This window comes from Callithrix jacchus, chromosome 8 (assembly GCF_049354715.1).
Source record: "Callithrix jacchus isolate 240 chromosome 8, calJac240_pri, whole genome shotgun sequence".
Classification (NCBI taxonomy): domain Eukaryota; kingdom Metazoa; phylum Chordata; class Mammalia; order Primates; family Cebidae; genus Callithrix; species Callithrix jacchus.
The window spans coordinates 112,120,859-112,144,032 of NC_133509.1; the positions used below are offsets into that span (position 1 = coordinate 112,120,859).

The 23,174-nt window shown below is 48.0% G+C and overlaps 1 protein-coding gene across 10 annotated transcripts in view; it reads left to right on the top strand.

Annotated features, from left to right (window-relative positions):
* The window catches only part of TMEM63C (transmembrane protein 63C), a 115,143-nt gene that overhangs the window by 29,482 nt on the left and 62,487 nt on the right, over nt 1–23,174 (top strand). For 3 of the 10 annotated variants that reach the window (XM_078335506.1, XM_035261143.3, XM_035261144.3), the window contains exon 2: nt 21,374–21,522. Coding sequence is in view for 1 of the 10 variants with exons in the window: in XM_078335504.1 (XP_078191630.1) it covers nt 20,720–20,863; nt 21,374–21,522 (293 nt within the window). In the remaining 9 variants the exon portion in view is untranslated. Of the gene's footprint in view, nt 1–914; nt 1,047–7,319; nt 7,422–20,524; nt 20,864–21,372; nt 21,523–23,174 lie in introns of those variants that run through there. The other 7 variants (XM_035261145.3, XM_078335507.1, XM_035261148.3 and 4 more) reach the window with 6 other exon arrangements.

Sequence of the window (23,174 nt, forward strand, 5' to 3'; positions counted from 1 at the left end):
AAAAGGAAGGGGTGGGTTGAGAAACAATATAGGGAAACTTCTGGTGATAATGTTCTATTTCTCAACTTAAATAGTGTCTCTACACAAGTGTTTGCTTTATGATTATTCATTATAGTGCTCATTTGTGTATGGTATATGCTTCTTTGTATATTATATTTCACAAAGTTAATAAAGCTTATACAACAAGAAAAGGTTCATTACTGAAAACAGACTCCAATTCCCAGAGGAAGGAGTATAACAGAGCTGATTTCAAGAGCCTGGACGTGAGGTCCTGAAGAGGAGCTCTTCACTTTGTCACCCAGAAGAAACCCATATTTCTGCCTCATGAATAGCTTGGGGGAGCAAGGGAGTTCTATAGCCTCAATAAAATATCAATGCAAAACCCATTTTTTGTTTTTTTAGATGGAGTCTTGCTCTGTCACCAGGCTGGAGTGCAGTGGCGTGATCTCGGCTCACTGCAACCTCTGCCTCCCAGGTTCAAGTGATTCTCCGGCATCAGCCTCCCAAGTAGCTGGGACTACAGGTGTGCGCCACTATGCCCAGCTAATTTTTGTATTTTTAGTAGAGACTGTTTCACCATGTTGGCCACAGTGGTCTCAATCTCTTGAGCTTATGATCTGCCTGCCTTGGCCTCCTAAAGTGCTGGGATTACAGGCATGAGCCACCATGCCCAGCAGGACCCATGTATTCTTTAAGGATCTAATCCTGCAGGGTATCAGCCAGGCTCAAGTTAGAGTTGAGGTGAGGCCGTGCCGCCTTCAACCCCCAGATCTGTCTGAAAATGCTCAGCTGAGCTCAACTCTGGGTAAAGAAATGATACCAGAATCACAGAGTCACAGCACAACAGGGAACTGTCAGTTTCTTTTGTGATGTCATCAACACCTGCTTCTGACCTCACCCACCCAGAAGTTTCCATTATCATTAAGTGGTAGAGGCTGTTAGCTATGGATAACAATGACCTCCTACCAGTTGTGAATTTCCCTTCTTCTAGGGGAGAAGAAGAAGAGATTGCTGCTGGCTAAGACTACCCACCTGGTGGGGCCTTGGTGAGTGGGGCCTGGCCTGAGGCCAGGGGTAAGAGAGGGCAGAGGGGCCAGGGTTGCCCCAGAAGAAGGGAGGCCTGGATTCTCTGCTGTGTCAGGGCTCAGTGATCATAGGGCCTGACTCCTCCACTGGGGAATGCCAGCTTCCAAGTAGGGACAGTGCTGTGTATCTAGACCTAAGCCTGAAGTCGTCTTCTCCCTAGAAATCCACAACCCTGTGTCTGGTTAGGCAGAGGACACTGAAAAATGGTTTTCCATTTCAATACATTTCCCCACTACTTTCTGCACAAAAAATCAAATTTTGTTCTGTCTGGAAAGGCAGATTAGAGCATGTGATAGAAGCCTGAACTCCCAAAATGAATCCACTTTCTTAGAGAGTTTTTATTTGGCTCTTGGGATCAGGGATTCCCTAGAGTATGTGGCTTGCCACTTAAAGTACAAACAGAGTCTTGGTTCTGCCTTGAAAATACTGTCCCTGTCAGTGACATATGTTTCTATTCTGGGTCCTACAGTAAAACCTGTGGTCTGACTCCCATCATCTCCAAGACCATGGCCCCCTGCTTACCCTCTGCCTAGCAGCCTCGCCCAGCACCAGGCCTTGGGGTGATAGGGACACTGGTGTGTGACTGTCACTACCTGCCTTTTCTCTCTCATTTTGAATTTTCCTGAACATCTCACCTGGGTACTACAGAAAAGCCATGTACATTTGTGTAGGCTCTGCACAGTTGTGAGGTTTTTTGTTGTTGTTATTGTTGTTTTTGCAATTACAAACAATTCTGCAATGTGCATTCTTGAGTGTGTAGGTCTTTGTGAGATCAAGAGTTTATGATAAAATTATTTCTAAATAACAGAGGCAAGTTCCCAGGGCCACTATAGGCTCAAAACTATGAGGGCTGTGTCCCTGCAGTTGTTAACTGGGCTGGTTTAAGATCTCAGCAATTTCACTGATCAATACAGGCAGTCCAACTTACAATGATTCTACTTACAATTTTTTGACTTTAAGATGGTGCAAAAGCAATATGCATCCAGAAGAAATCATACTTTTAAGTATCCATCTAACTACTATATTTTTCAATTTCAGTATTCAGTAAATAAAATCATCTGACACAATGCTACCTAACACAACATTTTATTATACAATAGGCTTTGTGTTAGAGGATTTTGCCCAATTTTAAGTTAATGTCAGTATTCTGAGCATATTTAAGGTAGGTTAAGTTAAGCTATGATGTTTGGTAGATTAGGTGGTGTGTTAGTCTGTCCTCATGCTGCTAATAAAGACATACTCAAGACTTGTTAATTTATAAAGAAAAGAGGTTAAGGCCAGGTGGTGCGGTGGCTCATGCCTGTAATCCCAGCACTATGGGAGGCCGAGGTGGGCGGATCATGAGGTCAGGAGATCGAGACCATCCTGACCATCATGGTGAAATCCCATCTCTGCTAAGCTACAAAAAATTAGCCTGACATGGTGACAGACACCTGTAGTCTTAGCTACTCCTGGAGGCTGAGGCAGGGTAATCTCTTGAACCCAGGAGGTGGAGGTTGCAGTGAGCCGAGATTACACCACTGTACTCCATTCTGGTGACAGAGTGAGACTCTGTCTTAAAAAAAAGAAAAAGGAAAAGAAAAGAGGTTTAATTGACTCACAGTTCAGCATGGCTGGGGAGGCTTCGGGAAACTTACAATCATGGCAGAAGGGGAAGCAAACACATCCTTCTTCATATGGCAGCAGGAAAAGAAGTGCTGAGTAAAAGGGGAAAATGCTCCTTATAAAACCATCGGGTCTCTTGAGAAGTCTGTCATTATCACAAGAACAGCATGGTCAGTTACCTCCCACCAGGTCCCTCCCATGACATATGGGGATTATGTGAACTACAATTCACAATATTTGAGTGGGGACACAGTCAAACCATATCAGGTGGATTAAATGCATTTTCAACTTATGCTTTTCTCTGTTTATGATGGATCTGTCAGGATGTAACACCATCGCCCTAAGTCGAGGAGGCATCTGTGTTTCAAATCAGCTAGTGGGAACTTCCTATGCTCTGTCACCCAAGGTCACATAGACTTCATCCCCAAAGCCATCAGAGAGTATTTATTGAGTCAAGGCACAATGCTCCATATTAAAAATTAAAAGAAAAAGGAGACATAATCTGACTGTAAAAGGATTTATAATCTAATGAGGGAGACGGTAAATATAAATGACTCTAATCTCTGATTTCTGACCATTGAGGAAAGAGATCATTTTGGATGACTGGGTTTTCCAGATGTTGAAGGTTTCTCCCCCAATATACAAACTTTATTCCATTTTAACCACTTTTGATTGGAAATACTTTCTAAATATACAGGTGCTTTCCTTTAAAATAAAATATTTGGTCAATGACTTCTAGTGATGCACAGTTCCACAACTACCTTGTGATACAATGATGCCTTCAAGGCCTGTTGGAATGACCTTATGCTAAATGGCCCCAAACTCCTAAGTTGTTTTTACTTTATTTTATTTTATTTTTATTGCATTTTAGGTTTTGGGGTACATGTGAAGAACATGCAAGATAGTTGCATAGGTACACACGTGGCAGTGTGATTTGCTGCCTTCCTCCCCTTCACCTATATCTGGCATTTCTCCCCATGCTATCCCTCCCCACCCGCTGGGTTCCCTCCCCTATTCTTCCCAACAGACCCCAGTGTGTGATGCTCCCCTTCCTGTGTCCATGTGTTCTCATTGTTCAACACCTGCCTATGAGTGAGAACATGCGGTATTTCATTTTCTTTTCTTGTGTCAGTTTGCTGAGAATGATGGTCTCCAGGTTCATCCATGTCCCTACAAAGGACACAAACTCATCGTTTTTGATGGCTGCATAATATTCCATGGTGTATATGTGCCACATTTTCCCTGTCCAGTCTATCATCGATGGGCATTTGGGTTGGTTCCAGGTCTTTGCTATTGTAAACACTGTTGTCTCTTCTCTTGCTCTTGACTTTTGCCCTTTTCACTGTACTTGCTTTCTTATAAGTCCTTTCTCCTAACACGCCCCTGCTCATCTGCTGTGGGTTTGAAAATCAGGAAGTAGGCTTATCCTTTAGGCTATTGGTTCAGCTGCTGCAACAGAGACCAGATAATAGTGACTTTACAAGGTTATTGCTCTCCATGGAAAAATGCAAGGGGGTCAGCTGGGTACTTCTCCAGGTCATCTTGTGACTCAGGTTCTTCCTGCCTTGATACTTGGCCATCTCCAGGGAGGTGTCCTGGTCAGCATCATCAAGGCTGCCCTCCCCTCCACCCTCTATCCACATCCCAGTTTTCACAAAGGGGAAAGAGGAAGTAGAGAACAGCCAGCTTCCTTTCCAGGATGTGGCCCAGAAATGAAACCTATTACTTCCACTCACGTCTTACTGGCCAGGACTTAGTTCATAGCTCCACCTGGCTGCGAGGGGTTCTGGGACATGTGGTCTGTAGTAGGGAAGTCATATATCCAGGTTTTAAACTTGGGAGCTCTACTGTAAAAAGGAAGAGGGAAAGAAAAGGTATGGGGGTTCTTAGCCATCTCTGCCACTCCGGATCTGTTGAAATTTTGTGTGGAGTAAATGAAGGTGAGCTCCAACTGAAGACACAAGGTGATCTGCCAAACAAGCCCCTGACTTTATCAGACAGTTCCACCTGTGAGGGATACTCAGAGTCCTTTTGTTTCTTTTTTATTGTTCTGGATTATGTTCCTAGACAAGACATTGGAGGTTAACAACGCAGTCATGAAGACAATAACAGGCATAATATTTCAGATTTGACAACTCAGGCCAAAGGCACGAGTGAGAGTGTGATCAGTGTTTTCAGTGCCACAGGCCAGAAGGGCCTTTCTTTTGAAAGCCTCAGTTATTCATCCCCATTCACCTTTATTGAGAACCTTCTACAAGCCTGACACTCATCTAGGTGGTTGGTTGGGACATTGGGGTCACCTCTTTCACCACCACAGCCCACCTGGCATCTCCACGGGTTTGGGTTCTCCTCCCTTTTCTTCCCATCCCCCCCTCTACTCTCCTCCCCTCCCCTTCCCTCCCCTTTCTCATGTAGATCTCTCTATATTGGTCAGGCTGGTCTCAACCTCCTGGACCCAAGAAATCCTCCTGCCTCAGCCTCCTGAGGAGCTGGGATTATAGGTGTGAGCCACCACACCTATCTCTCTCTCTCTCTCTGTCTCTCTTTTGAGATGGAGTCTTGCTCTGTCACCCAGGCTGGAGTGCAATGGTGCCATCTCAGCTCACTGCAACCTCCACCTCCTGGGTTCCAGTGATTCTCCTGCCTCAGCCTCCCAAGTAACTGGGATTACAGGTGCCCACCACCACACTGACTAATTTTTGTATTTTTAGTAGAGACAGGGTTTTATCATGTTGGCCAGGCTGGTCTCAAACTCCTGACCTCAAGTCATCTGCCCGCCTCGGCCTCCCAAGGTGCTGGGATTACAGGCGTGAGCCACGGTGCCTGACCACCCTTTGCGCACATCCTTGATGCTTATCAGGTTTTTCCTCTAGGAGCTGGAGTGGTTTGGGTACGGGCTTAACAACAGCTTCTGTGATGATGAAGCAGAGAAGGAAAAAACAAACTGCTTTTGTTAAGAATCTATGCTGTCCCACCAGACTGAATGGCGTAACTAGAGCAACAACAATGAATATTTGCAGAGCATTTATTTTGTATACAGTATTTCATTTAATCTTCATAATCACCCTTTAAGTTTATGATTATTGTTTCCCCCATTTTCCATATGCAAAAAACCACAATGAAGCACAGAGAGGTTAAGTTCCACATTTATGTGGCCCAGCTAGGACCGAACACAGGCAGCTAGCGTTCCCAGCACTACTCTATATTGATCTGGTTTGTCTTGGTACTGACCAGCCTTTATCCTGGAAGAGGAGAATAAAAGTGTCACGGCAGAGGGAGGGGTCTGAGACCCCAACTAGCCCAGCCCTCTCAGAATTACAGATGAGCAGGAAAAACAAAGAGAGCTCAAGTGAGCTACCCAGGGTTGCACAGCGTGATAGCCACTGAGCTGGGGCTAGAACCTAGACCCTGCTGCCCTGCTGCCACTGCAGAAGAGATGGTCAAAGCCTTCCTGTCCCATGAATGAAAAAGATAAAAGAATGAGTGGGTTAGTGAGTATGTAATGAATAGACTTCGGCAGAATCTGTCTATGTGGCTCACCCTTGGGTCTTCGTGGGGTGGTTGGGTCATGAGAACCGGGGGGTCAAGGAAAGAGGGAGATGACCAGGGTGTGCCATCTTGGCGGGGTTGTGTGGAAGGGGGTGCTGTGCTGCTGGTTATGGGGAAGTCAACCCATGAAAGCATTACCAGCCTTTGACCCCCTGCTCTCGCACCTCATGACCTTGAGTTCACACGGCTTCCTCTATGGCCTTCTTATCATATTGCTAACAGCCCTAACTGGTGAAAGGGAGTCACTTTCAGAGAGGGTTGGGCGGTGGCTCCTCCCCAGTTAGCTACTGAACTGCAAGTGCCCGATAATGACTATGACATAAATGTGCCTAGGCCCTGCCTGGGAGGGAGAGGCTGTTTACTACTGCCCCTTGTTTTGCACACTGATCTTTAGGGGTTGCAAACACTGGCACCTGTCCTCAGGGTCAACACCAGGGTCTGTAGCAGAGTGGCCAGGACTTTGATGAAACTCTGAGACCTGCAGGAGTATGGCCCACTGCAAACTGGAAATGGCCCAGCCAACTCCCCTGGGCCTCCCGGGTGGGGCTGTGGCCAAATGTAGATTGCTCCTTTGCTGGGGAAGAAGGGGCCTGGGTGGCAACTGGGTACCAGCCACTGGGTTGGTGCCAGGACCTGGTCCTTGGACGAGGTAGAGCGCTACCTTTGTGTGAGTGGGATGGCTTTTCTTGCTTCTGGCTGATGGGACTAAGAAGACTGGGAAAGGGGACATGCCTGAGAGAGGGCAGGGGAGGTGGCAAAGGAGCTGCCAAGGCCCAATGCATCAGGGGAGCTGGAGCAGGCTGGAGCCAGGGACCGGCAGCCTTGTGCGTTTGAGATAGTAATTTGCAGATGGTTCCTGGTTAGCGGCAGGGTCTCTGAGGCGGAGCCTGGGTCTTCGCGTAGCATCCTCCAGCCTGGGTTCCCCGGCGGGTCAGAGCAGCTTTGGGGCGGGGCCAAGGTTGGCCCCTGCTCGGGAGGTGTCTAGATGCCTCTCCCGCTGTGATGCAGAGGGGAATTTGCTGACAGTCCCTTGCCAGGTGGGGCTGGCTTCGCCCGGCCGGCGAGGAGGAGGACCCGCTGGCAGTCTCCTCCCAGGTGGGGAGCGTGGAGCCTGTCACCATAGCCTGGCGGCCTGAGCGCCGAGCCTGGGGCTGGGGCCGAGTGCTGAGGACGCAGATGTGGTGAGCACGCGACGCGGGTGCAGTGACCGGGGCTGGTCGGGCTAGGAGAAGGGGCTCAGGATGCAGGTCCCGCACGGGGAGGGGGCGGGGAAGGATTGCTTGTTTCTCAGCTTTCTGAGACCTTGCATTCGGAGGGATGGGGGTAGGGGAGACTGCGCCACAGTCCCTTGCCACGCTGGCTGTCTCTAGCTGGTACCCAGGAAAGGGTGGCCTGAGCAGCCCACCCGGGAGGGCGTGGCTTTAGCAGACCGGTCTTCACTGGGTAGGGTATGGAGGTGGGTAGGAGGCTTGCCCGGGGGTCCCCAGTCTCCTGCCTGACAGCCAGGTGGGAGTTACCGCTCTGGGCCACCCTCACTCCCACCCAGGGATTCCCCGGGGCTCTGCCGCCCACTCTCTAGGCTGGGACGGGAGGGGGCAGCCTGCTCTGCCGCTATGGGTTATGACAACGTCACTGCTGCGCTGCTGCTGGGCGGGCTGGGCTCCTGGGCCCCCAGGGGAACGGTGCCACCTTTTCCCCATGTGCTTTCAAAGAAAGGCTCTTGCCTCCCTACTCGCCCTGGCCTTGAGAAAGACACGTTGTGTTTGGATGAAGCTCCTGGGGAAACTGAGACCCAGGGGTGCTGGGGCTTGACCAAGGTCACTGAGCAGGCCCTACAGAGCTGGCTTCCAGGCACTGCCTTCATTGAATGCTCTCTGGAGGGGCAGGGGCCCTTCTTCCTCTGTAGACCCCTGGTCCTCCCCCAACCCCAGCACCCCATTTCCTCATCCCTGAGAATAGAGGGAGTTGCAACTTCTTCATGGGGCTCTAGGGTGTCATAAGTGTGAGCAGGAATTAGATTGTGTGGGGACAGGAGAAAATTGCTCATGAAAAACACTCATCTGAGCAGTGGGGGTATGAGTAGGTTCAAGGAAAGAATGAGAGTTGGCTTTGAGGGGAGAAAGGCCCATGCTGAGGGGGAGGAGGAAATGAACTTTCTCCTTCAACTCCTGCAGCTCTGGGAAGACATACTTTCCATCTCTCATCCCCACTCTGTTATCATCTCATCCTCCATCTCTCTCCGGCCCCTGTCCCTGGGAGAAATGGGCTACAGTCCATCTATTGCCCTTAGAAGTGAACTTTGCCCTTAGAAGTGAATTCACCTTGTTCTTCTCCCTGGTACAGATGCCCTTCCCTGGAGGGAAACTGAGGCAAGGAGAGAGCGATAATAGATTAGAGCCGGAGCCAGATGAGAAAACTGAGGCATGGAGGGTGGAGTGAGTTCTCCAGGATTCTTACCTCTAGGCAGGTCTCCTGACTCCCCAGCCACCAAAGGGCAGACTGGAGGGGCCTCTTGCCATCTTCTCCTCACACCCCACAGTCCCAGCACTGAGAAGCTGAGGCTGGGAGGGCCTCCTGACAGGTGTGGAGGAAAGTGGTGACAGGGGACAGCAACAGCATTTTCTCCACTTTTAAGATATGTTTTCTAGTTACCTTGGGAAGGAAGCAGCTTGAAGAGGGGAAATGAAGTCTTTTGGTTACATTCCCACCATGCCCGCACAGGGGAGACACAATTTCTATGGGCCTCCTGGAGCCAAAAGCAGACATCCCTCTGCCCTAGTGCCAGCAGCTGTGCCAGGGAGTGGATCCACAGGTAAAGGGACTTCAGTATCTCCCTGACAGCATCTCCAATTGTGGGGTTCGGGCCAGCACCCCACCCCATCCTCTGTTTACTCCAAGTGAAAGCAGTTGCCATATGCCTGGCTCATGAGTTGCTCCTTTTCAGATACCCTCTGAGCACAGCGCCCCTGAAGCTGGCCCCTGATGGCTTCACAGGAGGCTTGGACTGCATGATGACCACCAGGAGCTACTGGGGTGACCTGTGGGAAGCAATGGGGTTCCCAGTAAACCAGATGGGAACCAGCTGCTTGTGGGGTGACAGAACGATGCCAGAGAGGAGAGGATCCAACCTACTGGAGGGGAACCACATGTTCAGCTCTGTTGCTGGGGTCCCCTTTTCCAGAAAGAAGGCCAGGGCCTCATGTCCCAGGAAGCTGGTGGTATGCATCGCTCCAGCTAGCAGAGACAGGGTCAGGCCTCAGAGAGGCCCCCTGGGTTATGAATGAGAACCAGACTTAAAGAGCAGAGAGCCTGGACCAAGTGCCTCTATTGGCTGGCACTCTGCCCTCAGCTTCTCTACCTGATAGCTATGCATGAAAACACCTTCTCCAGATGGGTGAGAGGGCTTTGGAAACTTGTCAATGGGAAGTATTATTCCTGGAGTCTCCGGTCTAGGTGGAAGCCATCTGTTTCCTGCCTCGATGGGGGAAGCATGGTTGTTTCTTCTTCAGCGGATACCCTCTTCCTCTGTGGCCAGTGTAGGCCATCCTTCTAGGCTGGGAAGGCTGGTCAGCCCTCCCCAGCCCACTTCAAGTAGTGTTTGGGGCCTTGAGGAGTTTCCTCCCCCGACACCCAGCTGCCCATGGTATTTCACATATTTAACAGGATGTTCACCCCGATAAAATGCAGGTGTCTAGTGGCACAGAGGAGGTTCCACTTGATCTTAGCCGAAAGGCCAAGAAGCGATGGCACAGTGGAGTGTCTTACAGCCCTGTATCCTCCCCACTGCCTCGACTCTCAAATCCCACGAACTCTGTTCTGATTCTTCCTGGGAAGCGGCTGGTGGGAGAACCATAAAGATAATGGGCATACAGTGCTGGGAGCTCTTTGCACAGAGCGTCCAGTTTGCCGGAACCCACGTGGTGCTCAGACCATGAGCAGGCTCACATGGGGAAAGGCTGTAATGAAAGTGCTTAGAGGAAGTGCTCAGCTTCCAGTGAGATCAGCAGCTTTTAGTGCCTTGTTTTGCATGAGGTGGGGCCCCGATGTTCATTCTTCTTCCCTCTCGTGGAGAGCAGTGGTTTTCACAGCTTACACATCAGCATGGGTGGTGTAAATGGAACTCCACATTTTTGCCCATGAGTTGGCTGGTGCAACTCCTGCAAGGTAGGGTTACAGGAGGAGCTGAGATGAGAACGTGGGCAGCTCATGAAGTATGGTGTGTCCTTGCTCTAGATCTGTCTGCATTACTCAGGCCCAACCGAAGGTGGCTCTGAAGAAGAACAGTGTGTGGCCAGGACTCCATGTTCTGTGTTTCTAGGGCAGGATAAGTACTCAAGCTGCCACGTTCCTTGCCAGCACCCCTGGGGCTGGTGCTGAGACTTGCAGAGGCCGGGTAGATGGGGAAGGGGTGCCTCACTTTCACCTCCTGCCTCCTCCTACTCATTAGTAATGCTCCCCAAAGGGAAACTGAAGCATAGATCTGCTTAGAAAGCCAGGACTAGGATCCAAATGTCCTAGGCTCCCACCTTCTGCTTCTTCCAGCCTTTCACTCTGCTGTTTGACATGAGCACCCTCGAGATGGGAAGAGCTGGGCTGGAGGTGGGTGAGTCATGCCCAGCCCTGTGCCTGTAGGCCTTCATTCCTGCCAAGCTAGGGCCTCTGGTGTTCTTAGAGGATCAGAGGCAGAAAGACCAGGCCAGCTTCCAGCAGGAAACCAAACTGTCTCCTCCCCGTTACTTAGTGGCCTGGCCAAGGAAGGTCCTGGAGACAGAAGCCTTCTTCTTACTCTGGCTGAGTCTTCTCAGAGTTGTGCTCAGCCAGGTGCATACTGGCCTCAGGCCATGGGGTCCCAGTAAAAGAGCAAGTGACCCTAGGGTCTTCGGAGAGATAGATGGGCGAGATGGAGCTATGGCCAGTCCTCTGGGATACGGCTGTCTGTTGGGTTTTGGGTATTGAGGCCTCATTGCCTTGGGATGTCTGAGTGGCAGTGATTTTGGCATAGGCCAGAAACACTACAGAGGGCAATGGAGCACATACCTAGGGCCCTATGGGGAAATCAGTCCTGCTTTGATGGGGGCATGGGAGCACAGAGGACCTGTCACACATGGACACGCTTTCTGCGGGAGCACTCGGGAGCTACCTTTCCACCCGTTTCATTACCTGCTTACTTCACTTCCACAAGTCCTTTGTTTGCAGCATGGTGAATCCCCACCACGCAGAGCCACTGGGAGGATGGATGGGAGGAAGCAGAAAAGTGCCTAGCATAGTGCCTGGTGACCAGGAGTCCCCTTCTTTTCCATTTGCTGGTCTCTCTGTCTGCTGAGTGGCTGGCTGTCCAGGAACCTCTGGGATGGCGACCATGTTTTTTTTTTAAATAGTCTTGTTCTGTTGCCCACAGTGGAGTGCAGTGGCACTATCTTGGCTCACTGTAACCTCCACCTCCCAGGTTCAAGCGATTCTCCTGCCTTAGCCTCCCGAATAGCTGGGATTATAGGCGTGCTCCAACACATCTGGCTAATTTCTTTGTATTTTTGGTAGAAACAAGGTTTTGCCATTTTGACCAGGCTGGTGTCGAACTCCTGACTTCAGATGATCTGCCCGCCCCAGTATCCCAAAGTGCTGGGATTACAGGAATGAGCCACCACGCCCAGCCAGACCATGCTTTTTGGTTACACCAATATTAAACAATGGCTGACCCACAGTGTGAGCTGCTCCAGGCACTATTACAACTGAACTGTCCCCTTCAAAAAGGCTTCAGGCCATGCGTGGTGGCTCATGCCTATAATCCCAGCACTTTGGGAGGTCAAGGAGGGAGGATCGCTTGAACCCAGGAGTTCAAGACCAACCTGGGCAACACAGAAAGACCCTGCCTCTACAAAAAAGTAAAAAAATTAACTAGGCCTGTGGTTTCAGCTACTCAAGAGGCTGAGGTGCAAGGATCACTTGAGGCCAGAAGGTTGAGGCTGCAGTGAGCTGTGATTGCACCACCGCACACTAGCCCAGACAACAGAGCGAGACCCTGTCTCAAAAAAACAAAGCAAAACAAACAAAAAGGCTTCAGTCCCTGAGGACCTGGCAGAGGGGGAGTCTTCTCAGAACCAGAGGGGGTGTGTGTGTGTGTGTGTGTGTGTGTGTGTGTGTTTGGTATGGGCAGGGAGTGTCCTTTCATACAATGAATAAGCTGTTGCTGGACCAAGGATTTCTCCTTGGCTGGGGCCTCATGTGCCCAGGCATGTCAGCTAGGCCTGGCTTGGGAAGACTTTCTCAGGTACCAGAAGAACCACAGCCTGAGCAGTGAGCCTGGCTTGAGGCCCTGGAGCCACTCAGCAGCCTCACATTCCCTGTCATTACTTTTTAATCCTCTCCATGCCTTGGGAGAGAAAGCAGGTCTGAGTCGCCCGCTCAATAGATGAGAAAGCTGTGGCTTGAGAGGTTGTGACAGCCGCAACCGCACTCACAAACCAAAGCAGCAGAATCCAAACAGGAGCCATGGCCGGTCTGTGTCCAGGGGAGTCGTCTATGCGCTGTCCTCCCAAGCACAGCTGACACATCCTGAGCTCACCTCCTACTGCTGGGGCTGGTGGTTTTGCTGAAGTTGCTTGAGACAAAAGGACTTGGAAGAGAAGGTTGTGCATTTCTCCCTTTCCCCTCCACTCTGGGCAGGGCGCCCAGAAGCGGGTTCTGTTGAAGGACAACTCATGTCATGGGAACAGAGAAAGTGGAAGGCTAGGATTCCCACCCCACCCCGACCCAGGTCCCAAGGGGCTAAGCCAAAGCAAAGGAAGGGGACCTGGCCTAGCCAGGCCCAGGCCCCATGCTCCATGGAGGGGCTCCTTGGGGCCCTGGGCCAGGCACATACATGCAGCTTGTGCTGCATGGAGCAAGGGACAGGAAGCCCCTGGCCTGGGTCACAGAGCTGCCAAGTGGAGGAGCAGAAGGAGCCCCAGTCCCAGCACCCTCCTGTGTGGCTGAGGAGGGAACCCTCGCCAGAGCAGCCCTGATCTGTTCCCAGAAACAGAGAAGGGGAAGCGATTGGGAAGAGCAGGCTTTCCAATCTAGCCCTATCCCAGGTGTCCCTGTTACTCTGCCTACCGCCCCTGGGAGTGACTTTTGAGTCCACTCTGGCCCAGAGCCTGCCATTGAAGGCTCATCTTGGAGTAAGCCCCACCTGCCTTCTCCAGTGAGGCTCCCTTCCTACACGCTATGCTCCCACTCAAGGGTTATTTGTGGTGGTGGTGGTGGGGGCGGGTGTCAGATGCCCTTGAAGTTTTTACAGAATACACATGCCTAGCTTTTCTGCCCCATCTCACCCCAGCTCAGCTAAGAACCATTGCTCTGGCAAATCGAATGTGCCCGGGACGGTCTGAGCCACCACCCCTCCCCATCCCAGTCCTTGCTGTTATCCCTATCCTCATCTGTTCAGTCTTCCTTCCCTTCAAAGACCAATTCAAATGCTATCTCCCTGATGAAGCCCTTCCTGGATCTCGGCCAGATGAGATCTCAACTGCCTTGAATGCCCTTAACACACTGAGTCTATCTCTTCTGCTAGAGAGTGAGCTCATCCTTTCACTTATCAAGTGTTTGTTGAGTGCCAATCACATACGCCCTCCAGTAATTCCTGGGGAAGGGGGTGGGTAAACAATGAAATGGCTTAGTGACAATAGCTTGAGAAAAATAATAACATTCTGTGAAAATAGAAGTACAAAGCTCCGGAAGACATTCTGGTAAGGGCTAGTAAAACTGAACGTGTATGCTTTATGACCAGTGGTTTCACATCTAGGTGTACATTACCTAGAGAACCTTACACATGTGCATAAGGAAACAGCTCCAAGGGTATCTAGGGCAGAAATGCTTAAAATGCAAAAAAAAGGTCTTGGCTCAATGCTGTGGCTCATGCCTGTAATCCCAGCACCTTGGGAGGCCCAGGTGGGAGGATTGCTTGAGCCCAGGAGTTCAAGACCAGCCTGGACAACATAGCAAGACCTTGTATCTACTAAAAAAAAAGTTAGTCAAGTGGGGTGGTGTGTACCTGTAGTCCCAACTTCTTGGGAGGCTGAGGTGGGAGGATTGCTTGAGTCCAGGAGTTTGAGGTTTCAGTGAGCTATGATTGTGCCACTGCACTATAGCCTGGGTGACCAAACAGAAAAAAAAAAAAAAAAGAGACCTCAATATCTGCAATAATAGAATAATGATTAAAACTGTGATACTGGGGCCAGGTGCGGTGGCTCACACCTGTAATCCCAGCACTTTGGGAGACCAAGGTGGGCAGATTACAAGGTCAGGAGTCCGAGACCAGTCTGGCCAACATAGTGAAACCGCATCTCTACTAAAAATAGAAAAAATTATCTGGGTGTGGTGGTGTGTGCCTGTAATCCAAGCTACTCAGGAGGCTGAGACAGTAGAATCATGTGAACCTGGGAGGGAGAGACTGCAGTAAGCCGAGATCTCGCCATTGCACTCCAGCCCAGGCGACAGTGTGAGACTTCATCTCAAAATATAAAACAAAAGAAAACCAAAAAACCTGCAATACAATGCAACAGTTAAACTATGTGTGATTGGGGAATTTTATTTTATATAAATTATAGTTTAGCAAAGCTGATATAAATGTACAGACACATACAGATACATTCTGTATTAACGTAAGTAAATTTCAAAAACAATGCTGCAAAAAAAAGGAAATTGCAAAACAATACCATTAGTGAAAACTGAATTTTCTTTTTTTTCCTTTTCTTCTTTTTGAGACAGAGTCTTGCTCTGTTGCCCGGGCTAGAGGGGAGTGGTGGTGCGATCTTGACTCACTGCTGCCTCGACCTCTCAGCCTCAAGCAATCCTTCCACTTCAGGTTCCCAAGTAGCTGAGAATATAGGTGCATGCCACCACACCCGGCTAAATTTCTTTTTTTTTTTTTTTTTTTTTTGTATTTTTTGTAGAGATGGGGTTTTGCTATGTTTCCCAGCCTGGTCTTGAACTCCTGGGCTTAAGTTACCCGCCCACCTGGGCCTCCAAACATGCTGGGGTTACAGGTGTGAGCCACTGTGCCTGGCTGAAAATTTAATTTTCATAAAAATCACAAAACAGTACTAGCTGTGATTTATGGATTTACTGATTTCTGTTGCAATGCCTACCAAGCTCATGCCTGTGGTGCCTTGGAGGGAGAAGAAGCTGAGGCTGAAGGGGGAAAGGAAGGACTTCTGACTTGTAACACTTCATTTAACAAAGAACAGCGGAAGCAAAAATGACAGAATGTTTACGTTTGTTAATTCGGTTGGTTTAAATGAATTTTTCAAAGTTGAAGAAAAGTAATCTGAGATGTGGATGGAAAGGTGCCCTCCCCCCACATCTCCCTGGGGAGTCAGGAAAGGGTCCAAGAGGAGGTGAGGGCTGGGTATGAAGGACGCAGGGAGCTGGCAGGTTTCACTGCGGTGGGGGAGTTGGGATAACAGTTGTCGGTGCTTAAAGCCAAGGAATACCTGTGCCGGCTCTTTGCACTTCTGAAATGTTTGTTGACTGACTGTCCCTCTGCCTCCCCCTCATTCCATTCTCTGATTTCAGCCCTTCTATTTCTGAGTTGTATACATAGTAAATAGGTTCCTGGGGGGGGAAATCATGTGTCATTTTATGATTTTTTAGAGATGAGATAATCTAATGGGGGTTAGGAGAGGATTGAGGCAAATATACAAAATTGAACATTAAAATGGGGAGATAGCTGCTGATACAGAGAAAATAGAAAGAATTATTATTATGATGATTGGTACTGTATTTGGCCATATATAAATCCAGTTGAAAACCAGCTGAAACTGATGATTTTCTGGGAAAATGTATATCATCAATTTGACCTCAGGAGAAGTAGAAAATCCCGGTAAACCAATAATCACTGAAAAAACTGAGTTTTCATAACATTCTTCTCCAAAAAAAAACTAAGATTTAGATAGCTTCTCGTTTCTATGAAACCTCCAAGGCACAGATAATGCCATATTATTAAAATGCACCAATGACACCAAATCACAGAGAAGGAGAGATTCTAAATTATTCTATGTAGTCCGAACAATATGGATACCAAACCTTGACAAAAATAGCACAAAAAAGAGAAAAATAACTTAAAAATCTTATGAATAGTGGTGCAAAATTCTTAAATAGCGGTAAATGCACTCACACAGCATTCTGTTAAAAAAATGAATCTACCACAAGCCAGTGGGGCTGTATTCCACAAATATAGACTCCACAGCAGAAAGCTGTTCATGTAATTAACAGCTCTTTTGAACTAAAAGCTCAAAAGAAATAAAAAGTCATATAAGCTGCCGGGCGAAGTGGCTTATGCCTGTAATCCCAGCACTTTGGGAGGCCGAGGTGGGTGGATCACTTGAGGTCAGGAGTTCGAGACCAGCCTGGTCAACACAGTGAAACCCTGCCTCTAAAAAAAAAAAAATCATATAAGCAACCTCATAAGTGCAAAAAAATGTCTAAAATGCATTTGAAAAAACTCAACATGTCTCTGATGTTAACTCCTATTTCATAGGAATAGATGGATATTGCTTAACATGATTTTGTATATGCCTGTGTGTGCTTGTGTGTGCATGCGTATTCAGACACACAAGGAAAGAATGATCAGCACTACTGTAATTCTTTAACACTGCTCTATAAGTACAAGCCAACAGAAATTTTGAAAATATATGTTTTAAAAGTGCTAAATTTATCAAAATTGTAGGCGATAAGATTGACCACCTGGAGAAAAAACAACAAAATTGTCAACTGAAAAAAAAATAGAAATAATAAAACAATATACCAACATGATCAGTAATAACTATTAGAAACAAAAATGTATACCTTGCCTGTATGTAAGCATTAGCCTCCTTTTAAATACAATGGAAGAGATTTAAAATATTAGTAAAATTGCTAAAATAACCAGTACTAAGCCTAAGTAGAGGTGGCAGGAGCAGCTCTTAAGACTGCCCCTTCATTCTTGATTCCCTGGCACTTGGAACAGGGCCTGACACATAGTAATAGATATTTGTCAAATGATGGAACTGCTTCACAGATTGATAAACAGAGCGCACTTAATATGCAATAATAAAAGTAATCACCATCATATAGTAGGTCCCTTTCGTGGCCACTGTCCTATCCTTTACCTGTAGGCTAATCTACAGGTAAAGCCTCTAGCTTAGTCTACAGGTAAAGGATCTGTCCTGTACCGTGATCTATCCTGGAGAATGTTCCATATGTGCTTGAGATCATGTATATTCTGCTGCTGTTTAGAGGAGTCTTTTGCATATGCCTGTTAGGCCCAATTGGTCTGTAGTATATTGTTCAGGTTCTCCATTTTCTTATTGATCTTCTGCCTGGTTGTTCTATCCATTATTAAAAGGAGAACTGAAATCTCCAATTATTATTTGTCAATATTGCTTTGTATATTTGGGTGCTCTGCTGTTAGGTGCATATATATTTATAATTGTTATATATTCCTGGTGAATTGACCTTTATCATTATGTAATAGCCTCCTTTGTCTTTCCTGGCAGCTTTTGACTGATATAAATACGGCCATCCTTGCTTTCTTTTGGTTACATTTGCATGGAATAACTTTTTTCATCCTTTCACTTTCCACCTATGTGAGCCTTTACTTCTAAGGTGAGCCTCTTGTGGGCAGCGTATATTATTTGTATCTTTCTATACACTTTAGCTGTAATAACTCATTTAATCTTCATAATAACTCCATGCAGTTGGCATTATTGTTATCTCCATTTTTACATGAGGAATCTGAGCCACAGAAAGGGTAGGCAAAAGAGATGAATGACAGTAAGCAATACACACGACGAGAAGTTAATTGCCTTAATTTAGAAAAACTTCTTAAAAAGGTCCAGTAGAGTGGAAATTTGAGCCAAGCACTTGACTCTGAGTTTATGCTCTTTGTATCCATCTTTTCACATAGTCAAATTGGGATTTTGAATTTAGAGGGAGGATTTTGGGTTGGGGAGTAGGAAATGGATTATTCAAACATGACTTTAGTACAACTATGCAGCCCTTTGAAAACAATAATAAAGCTGTGTCCTACCACAATCCCTACACCAAAATAAATTCTAGAGGTGGCAAAGATATTTTAAAAAGAAAGAAAAAAGCCCAGTGTTGCAGCTACTCGGTGGCTGAGGCAGGAGAGTCACTTGAGCCCAGGAGTCCAAGGCCACAGTGAGCTATGATTGTGTCACTGTGCTCCAGCCTGGGCCATAGAGTGAGACCCTGTCTCAAAAAAGAATAAGATGAAGATGAAAGAGGAAGAGGAGGAAGAAGGAGAAGAAGAAGAGGAGGAAGAGGAAGAATGAGAAGGAGAAGAAGAAGAAGAAACCTTCAACAATATAAGTGGAAAAGATGGACAAATATTTTCATGATTCTCAAATGGGAAAGGCTTTTTAAGCAAGTCCAAAGGCTGCCGTAAATAAAGTCAAATGACATTTTGCAATACACGGGACAAGAAGTTAATTGCCATAATTTAGAAAAACTTAAAAAATCAATAAGTCAAATTAGAAAGGACAGAAGCAGCAGACAATTCATGGAAAAATAAGTGCAAAGGTCAATCAGTCAATAAACATGAAAACATGTCTGTCCTTTTTGACAACTGAATTACAAATTGAAACAAAATACCATTTTTAAACTCACTGTCAAAATCTAAAGGCCTGATAATCCACACTGTGTGAGGGTGGAGAAAAACAGGCACCCTCATGAGTTGCTGGGGCAGAGCTAACAGGTTCCCCCTCATTGCAGGGCAACTTGACAATATCTACTGGAATGTTAGGTTCACATAAGTTTTGACCCAGGGATATCCTCTAGCCGGCCTCACATATGTGCACAAAGATACAGAGTCAGGCCGGGCACGGTGGCTCATGCCTATAATCCCACTACTTTGGGAGGCCAAGGCAGGTGGATCACTTGAGGTCGGCAGTTCGAGACCAGCCTGGTCAACTCCAGGTACTATCATGGAGAAACCCTGTCTCTACAGCTCACAGCTGTAATCCCAGCGCTTTGGGAAGCTGAGCAGGTGGATCACCTAAGCCCAGTAGTTTGAGACCAGACTAGGGAATAAAGTAAGACTTCATCTCTACAAAAACTAAAAAATCAGCCAGGCATGATGGTGGGCACCTATGGTCCCAGCTACTTGAGAGGCAGAGGTGGAAGGATCGCTTGAGCCCAGGAGGTTGAGGCTGCAGTGAGCTGGGATCATACCACTGTCCTCCAGCCTGGGCAACAGAGTATGACACTGACTCAAAACAAACAAGAAAACACAAAGATGTTCATTACAGCTTTCTTTGTGCAGCAAAAAATGTAGAAATAACCTAAATATCAATCAACAAGGACAGATTCACAGAAATTGTAGTGCATTGGTTCAGTGGAACACTATGAGCTATTAAAAGAATGGAGGGCTCTGTCTGTGCTGTATGCAGAGATGTGTGATGTATGTTAATTAGCAAAGCAAATATAAGTACTGGGAATATGTTCCTGGTTGGGTTTAAAATAAAGATGCAGGCATAGAGAGAGAGATATATATATATCTATATATATGTATGTACATGTGTGTGTGTGTCCACATTTCTGAAAAAATTCTCAAGGAAAATTTATGAAACTTGATGATATTTATTTTGGAGGGTGGGGCATAGGTCTGAGATGGCAGGGACATCCATGCTATATATCTTTTCTCTTTCTCTTTTAGAGACAGGCTCTTGCTCTGTCACACATGCTGGAGTGCAGTGGTACTATCATGACTCACTGCAGCCTCGACCTGCTGGGTTTAAGCAATCCTCCCACCTCAGCTTCCCAAGTAGCTGAGACTATAAGTGGACACCACCACACCCAGCCAATTTTTTTTTTTTTTGATACTTTTTGTGGAACCAGGGTTTTCCCATATTGCTGAGTCTGGCCTCATGGGCTCAAGTGAACCTCCCACCTTGGCCTCCCAAAGTGCTAGGATTATAGGTGTGAGCCCCCATGCCCAGCTGAGATTTCATTTTCACGGTGTATTATTTTGAATGGTTTGATTTTTTTCCTAAGCATGTTATTTTCAGAATTTAAAGAGCATATTGAAAGCCGGGCATGGTGGCATGTGTCTGTAATCCCCGTTACCCAGCACGTGGAGGCAGGAGGATCAGTTGAGCCCAGGTGTTGGAGATCAGCCTGGACAACACAATGAGACCCCATCTCAAACAAAACAAAACAGGAATATTTAAGAAGAAAGAAATTATAAGGGGGAGAATACCAGTTAAATTGCTTCACCCTGAACTTTGTTTTTAACTTCGTTTCTCAGTGGGTTCACCTCTTCCTGCATTCACAATTTCAAATGTGGATGGGCCCAAGAGATCACCTCCAATCTTTATTTTGTCCATGAGGAAAATGAGAACTAGAGAGGATTTAGCAAGCTGCCGGGGCTCCCTGGCTAGCCTGGCTGCAGAGATCGGGCTCCTGTGATACTGATTTCAGAAAAGGGACCGACGACTCCTTTATGCGGATTATACTTGGGCTTGTCTGCCCTTTTCCAGTGTGTCGTCAGTGCTCTGAGTCTTACTTCCTAGGCGCCCATGTGGGGAACTTGTTAAAATGCAGATTCCCAAACACCTGCCCGGAGATTCAAGTTCAGTGGATCAAGGTAGGGCCCTTCCACCTGCATTTTAGCAAGCCTTCCCTGACAGATAATTCTGAAGTAGGTAATGTCTATGACCCCTTTGGCCTCCCCTAGCTCAGCCCTGCTGGCATTGTCTGTGCCTTTAGGCTGAACCACACCAGTAGGGGAAAGTGGGGTACTCCAGCTCAGCAGGGGAAGTGACAGAGCTGGTGCCTGGACTCCCAGTATAGTGCTCTCCCCACAGCTGCTACTTAACTGGGATGAATGGTCACTCCCAGCTCACCCACCCCAGGGGTGGGCACTGGCTGGCCTGGATTTGGAGCTGGGGCAGGGTGGGGGTTGTGGGTGCATCTGGGGTACCTCTCACCCCATCGGAACTCCCCAAGGCAGGCCTTGTGGGAGATACTGACAAGCATGTTGGAGCTGGGAGGGGCTTGGCCAGCTTGGGCTTGGGGAGGAGCTGCAAGGAAGCCAGGGAGGACTGGGTTGCATGCCCGCCTGCCCTGAGAGGGTTGTCTTGTGACTGTGCCATAGAGTCTTGGAGGAGCCTCCCTCGAGGTCAGGAATCAAGTGGGGACACTCAGAAGCACCTTTTCCTGGGGACTGATCAAGAGGAGGGAAGGTCCTGTGACAGCCCAGAGGCCACGTGGAGCCCAAGCCCTGAACCTCAGCTGCTGCCCCAGGTAGGTGCCCCTGGCATCATCCCACTACCCATCACGGCTAAGCCCTAGTTCCAGTTCCCCACCTTGAGCCTGGGAAACATGGCCACCCCGGCCATCCCATGGCCTGCAGCTCTCCAGCCAGCACTTGGGCAAAGGCCCTCCCTAAGCCTTCCTAAACCCACAACCTGCCAGGATGGGGGCAGGTAAAGCCTAACCCCCTTCCGAAGGGCACTGTCCCAAGTGACTCTGCTCATGAGGCCTGGGAAGGGGCAGAAGATGCTCTGGCTTTGGTTAGGATGTCCTCTGCCCCCTAGAAATGCCCCCAGGGCTGAGCTGCTAGCTGGGCCCCTGTTGGTTCTTGCCTAGCTGACTTCCATTGAGGCTGTGTCAATGAATTTCTGTATTGGGGCAAGCCCAGAATCCGGCCAGACTCCACTCTTCCAGGAGTTCCCTAACTCTTGACACTTTTTCCTCTAGGAAAGGATTAAGACAGAGGGTATCTTCATAGACTGCTAGAGCTGGCGATCTTAGCAGTAGAATCCAACCGCAATCTCTTTTTACTTCTCAAGCATTACTTACATCAGTAATGTACTTTCCAGTGTTGTGGTTGAACATCTCAGAGGAAACAGGCGTAATCTTGTCAAAACAGCACGGGAACCCCTTTGGCTTTGGACAGCACTTCCTGGGCTCAGCGGCCTCCCCTTGCCCCCCAGCCCAGCCTGTGCCCCATGCTCCTTTTCCTCTTCGTCCACCTGCCCAGCAACTCCTCCACCTTTGCAAAAGAGACATTGAGAGTGGCTGGACATCCCAAGCCAGAAGGTATTGAAGCTAGGTTAGCATCTAAGTGAGAGAGTCCAGGAAGCTTTCCAGAGGAAGCTCTAACTGTGATAAGATTTCCCTCTTTGAGAGTGTCTCAAATATCTCTTACATGAAAGAAGATGTTATCCTGCATGGGCTGCTGGCTAAGAACACTGTGATTGTTGCTGTTATTGATAAAAGTAATCTTAGATATCGTTCTTTACGTCCCCTTTATAATTTCCTGGTCCTTTATTGGGAGACTCCTCCGGGGCAGGGAGCCTTAGCCACAGGCAGTGTTTTGCTTCTTTTCCTCTGGCTGTTCCCACAGCCCCAGCCTTATGCCAGACCCTTGCTCAAGATTACTGGGAGATGCAGCAGTGGAGCCAGATGGGTTCACATCCCAGCTCAGCCACCTGCTGGCCTTGTCATCAGTATGTACTTCTGTCTCCTCATCTGTGCAATGGGGTTAACGATAGCACCCTAGGGTGAAGATTAACTACGGTAATATCTGTGAAGTGCTTGAAACAACATCTAGCACCCAGTACGTGCTTAACACATTTGATCTGATCATTGCAAAAGTCTGTTCTCTCCCAGCCATAGTCTGCTGTCAGATCAGCCTCCCTAAGGCACAGTGCAGTCATCCAATTCCTCGGCTCTATAACCATCCATGGCTTCCCATTGCCTAGTTAATGACTGTGCTCTAACTTCACTTGAAGGGCTTGAAGGCAGAGACAAATACTGTTTACCTTGCATGTAATGAGGAATCAGTAATGTTTGCTGGGAGAGGGTTTCCACCCTCAGGGTGTGTGAACTGAGTCCCTAAGGAATGGAAGTGCAGTCACTTACAGCCCATCTCTAGGGGTTTGATCCAAGCT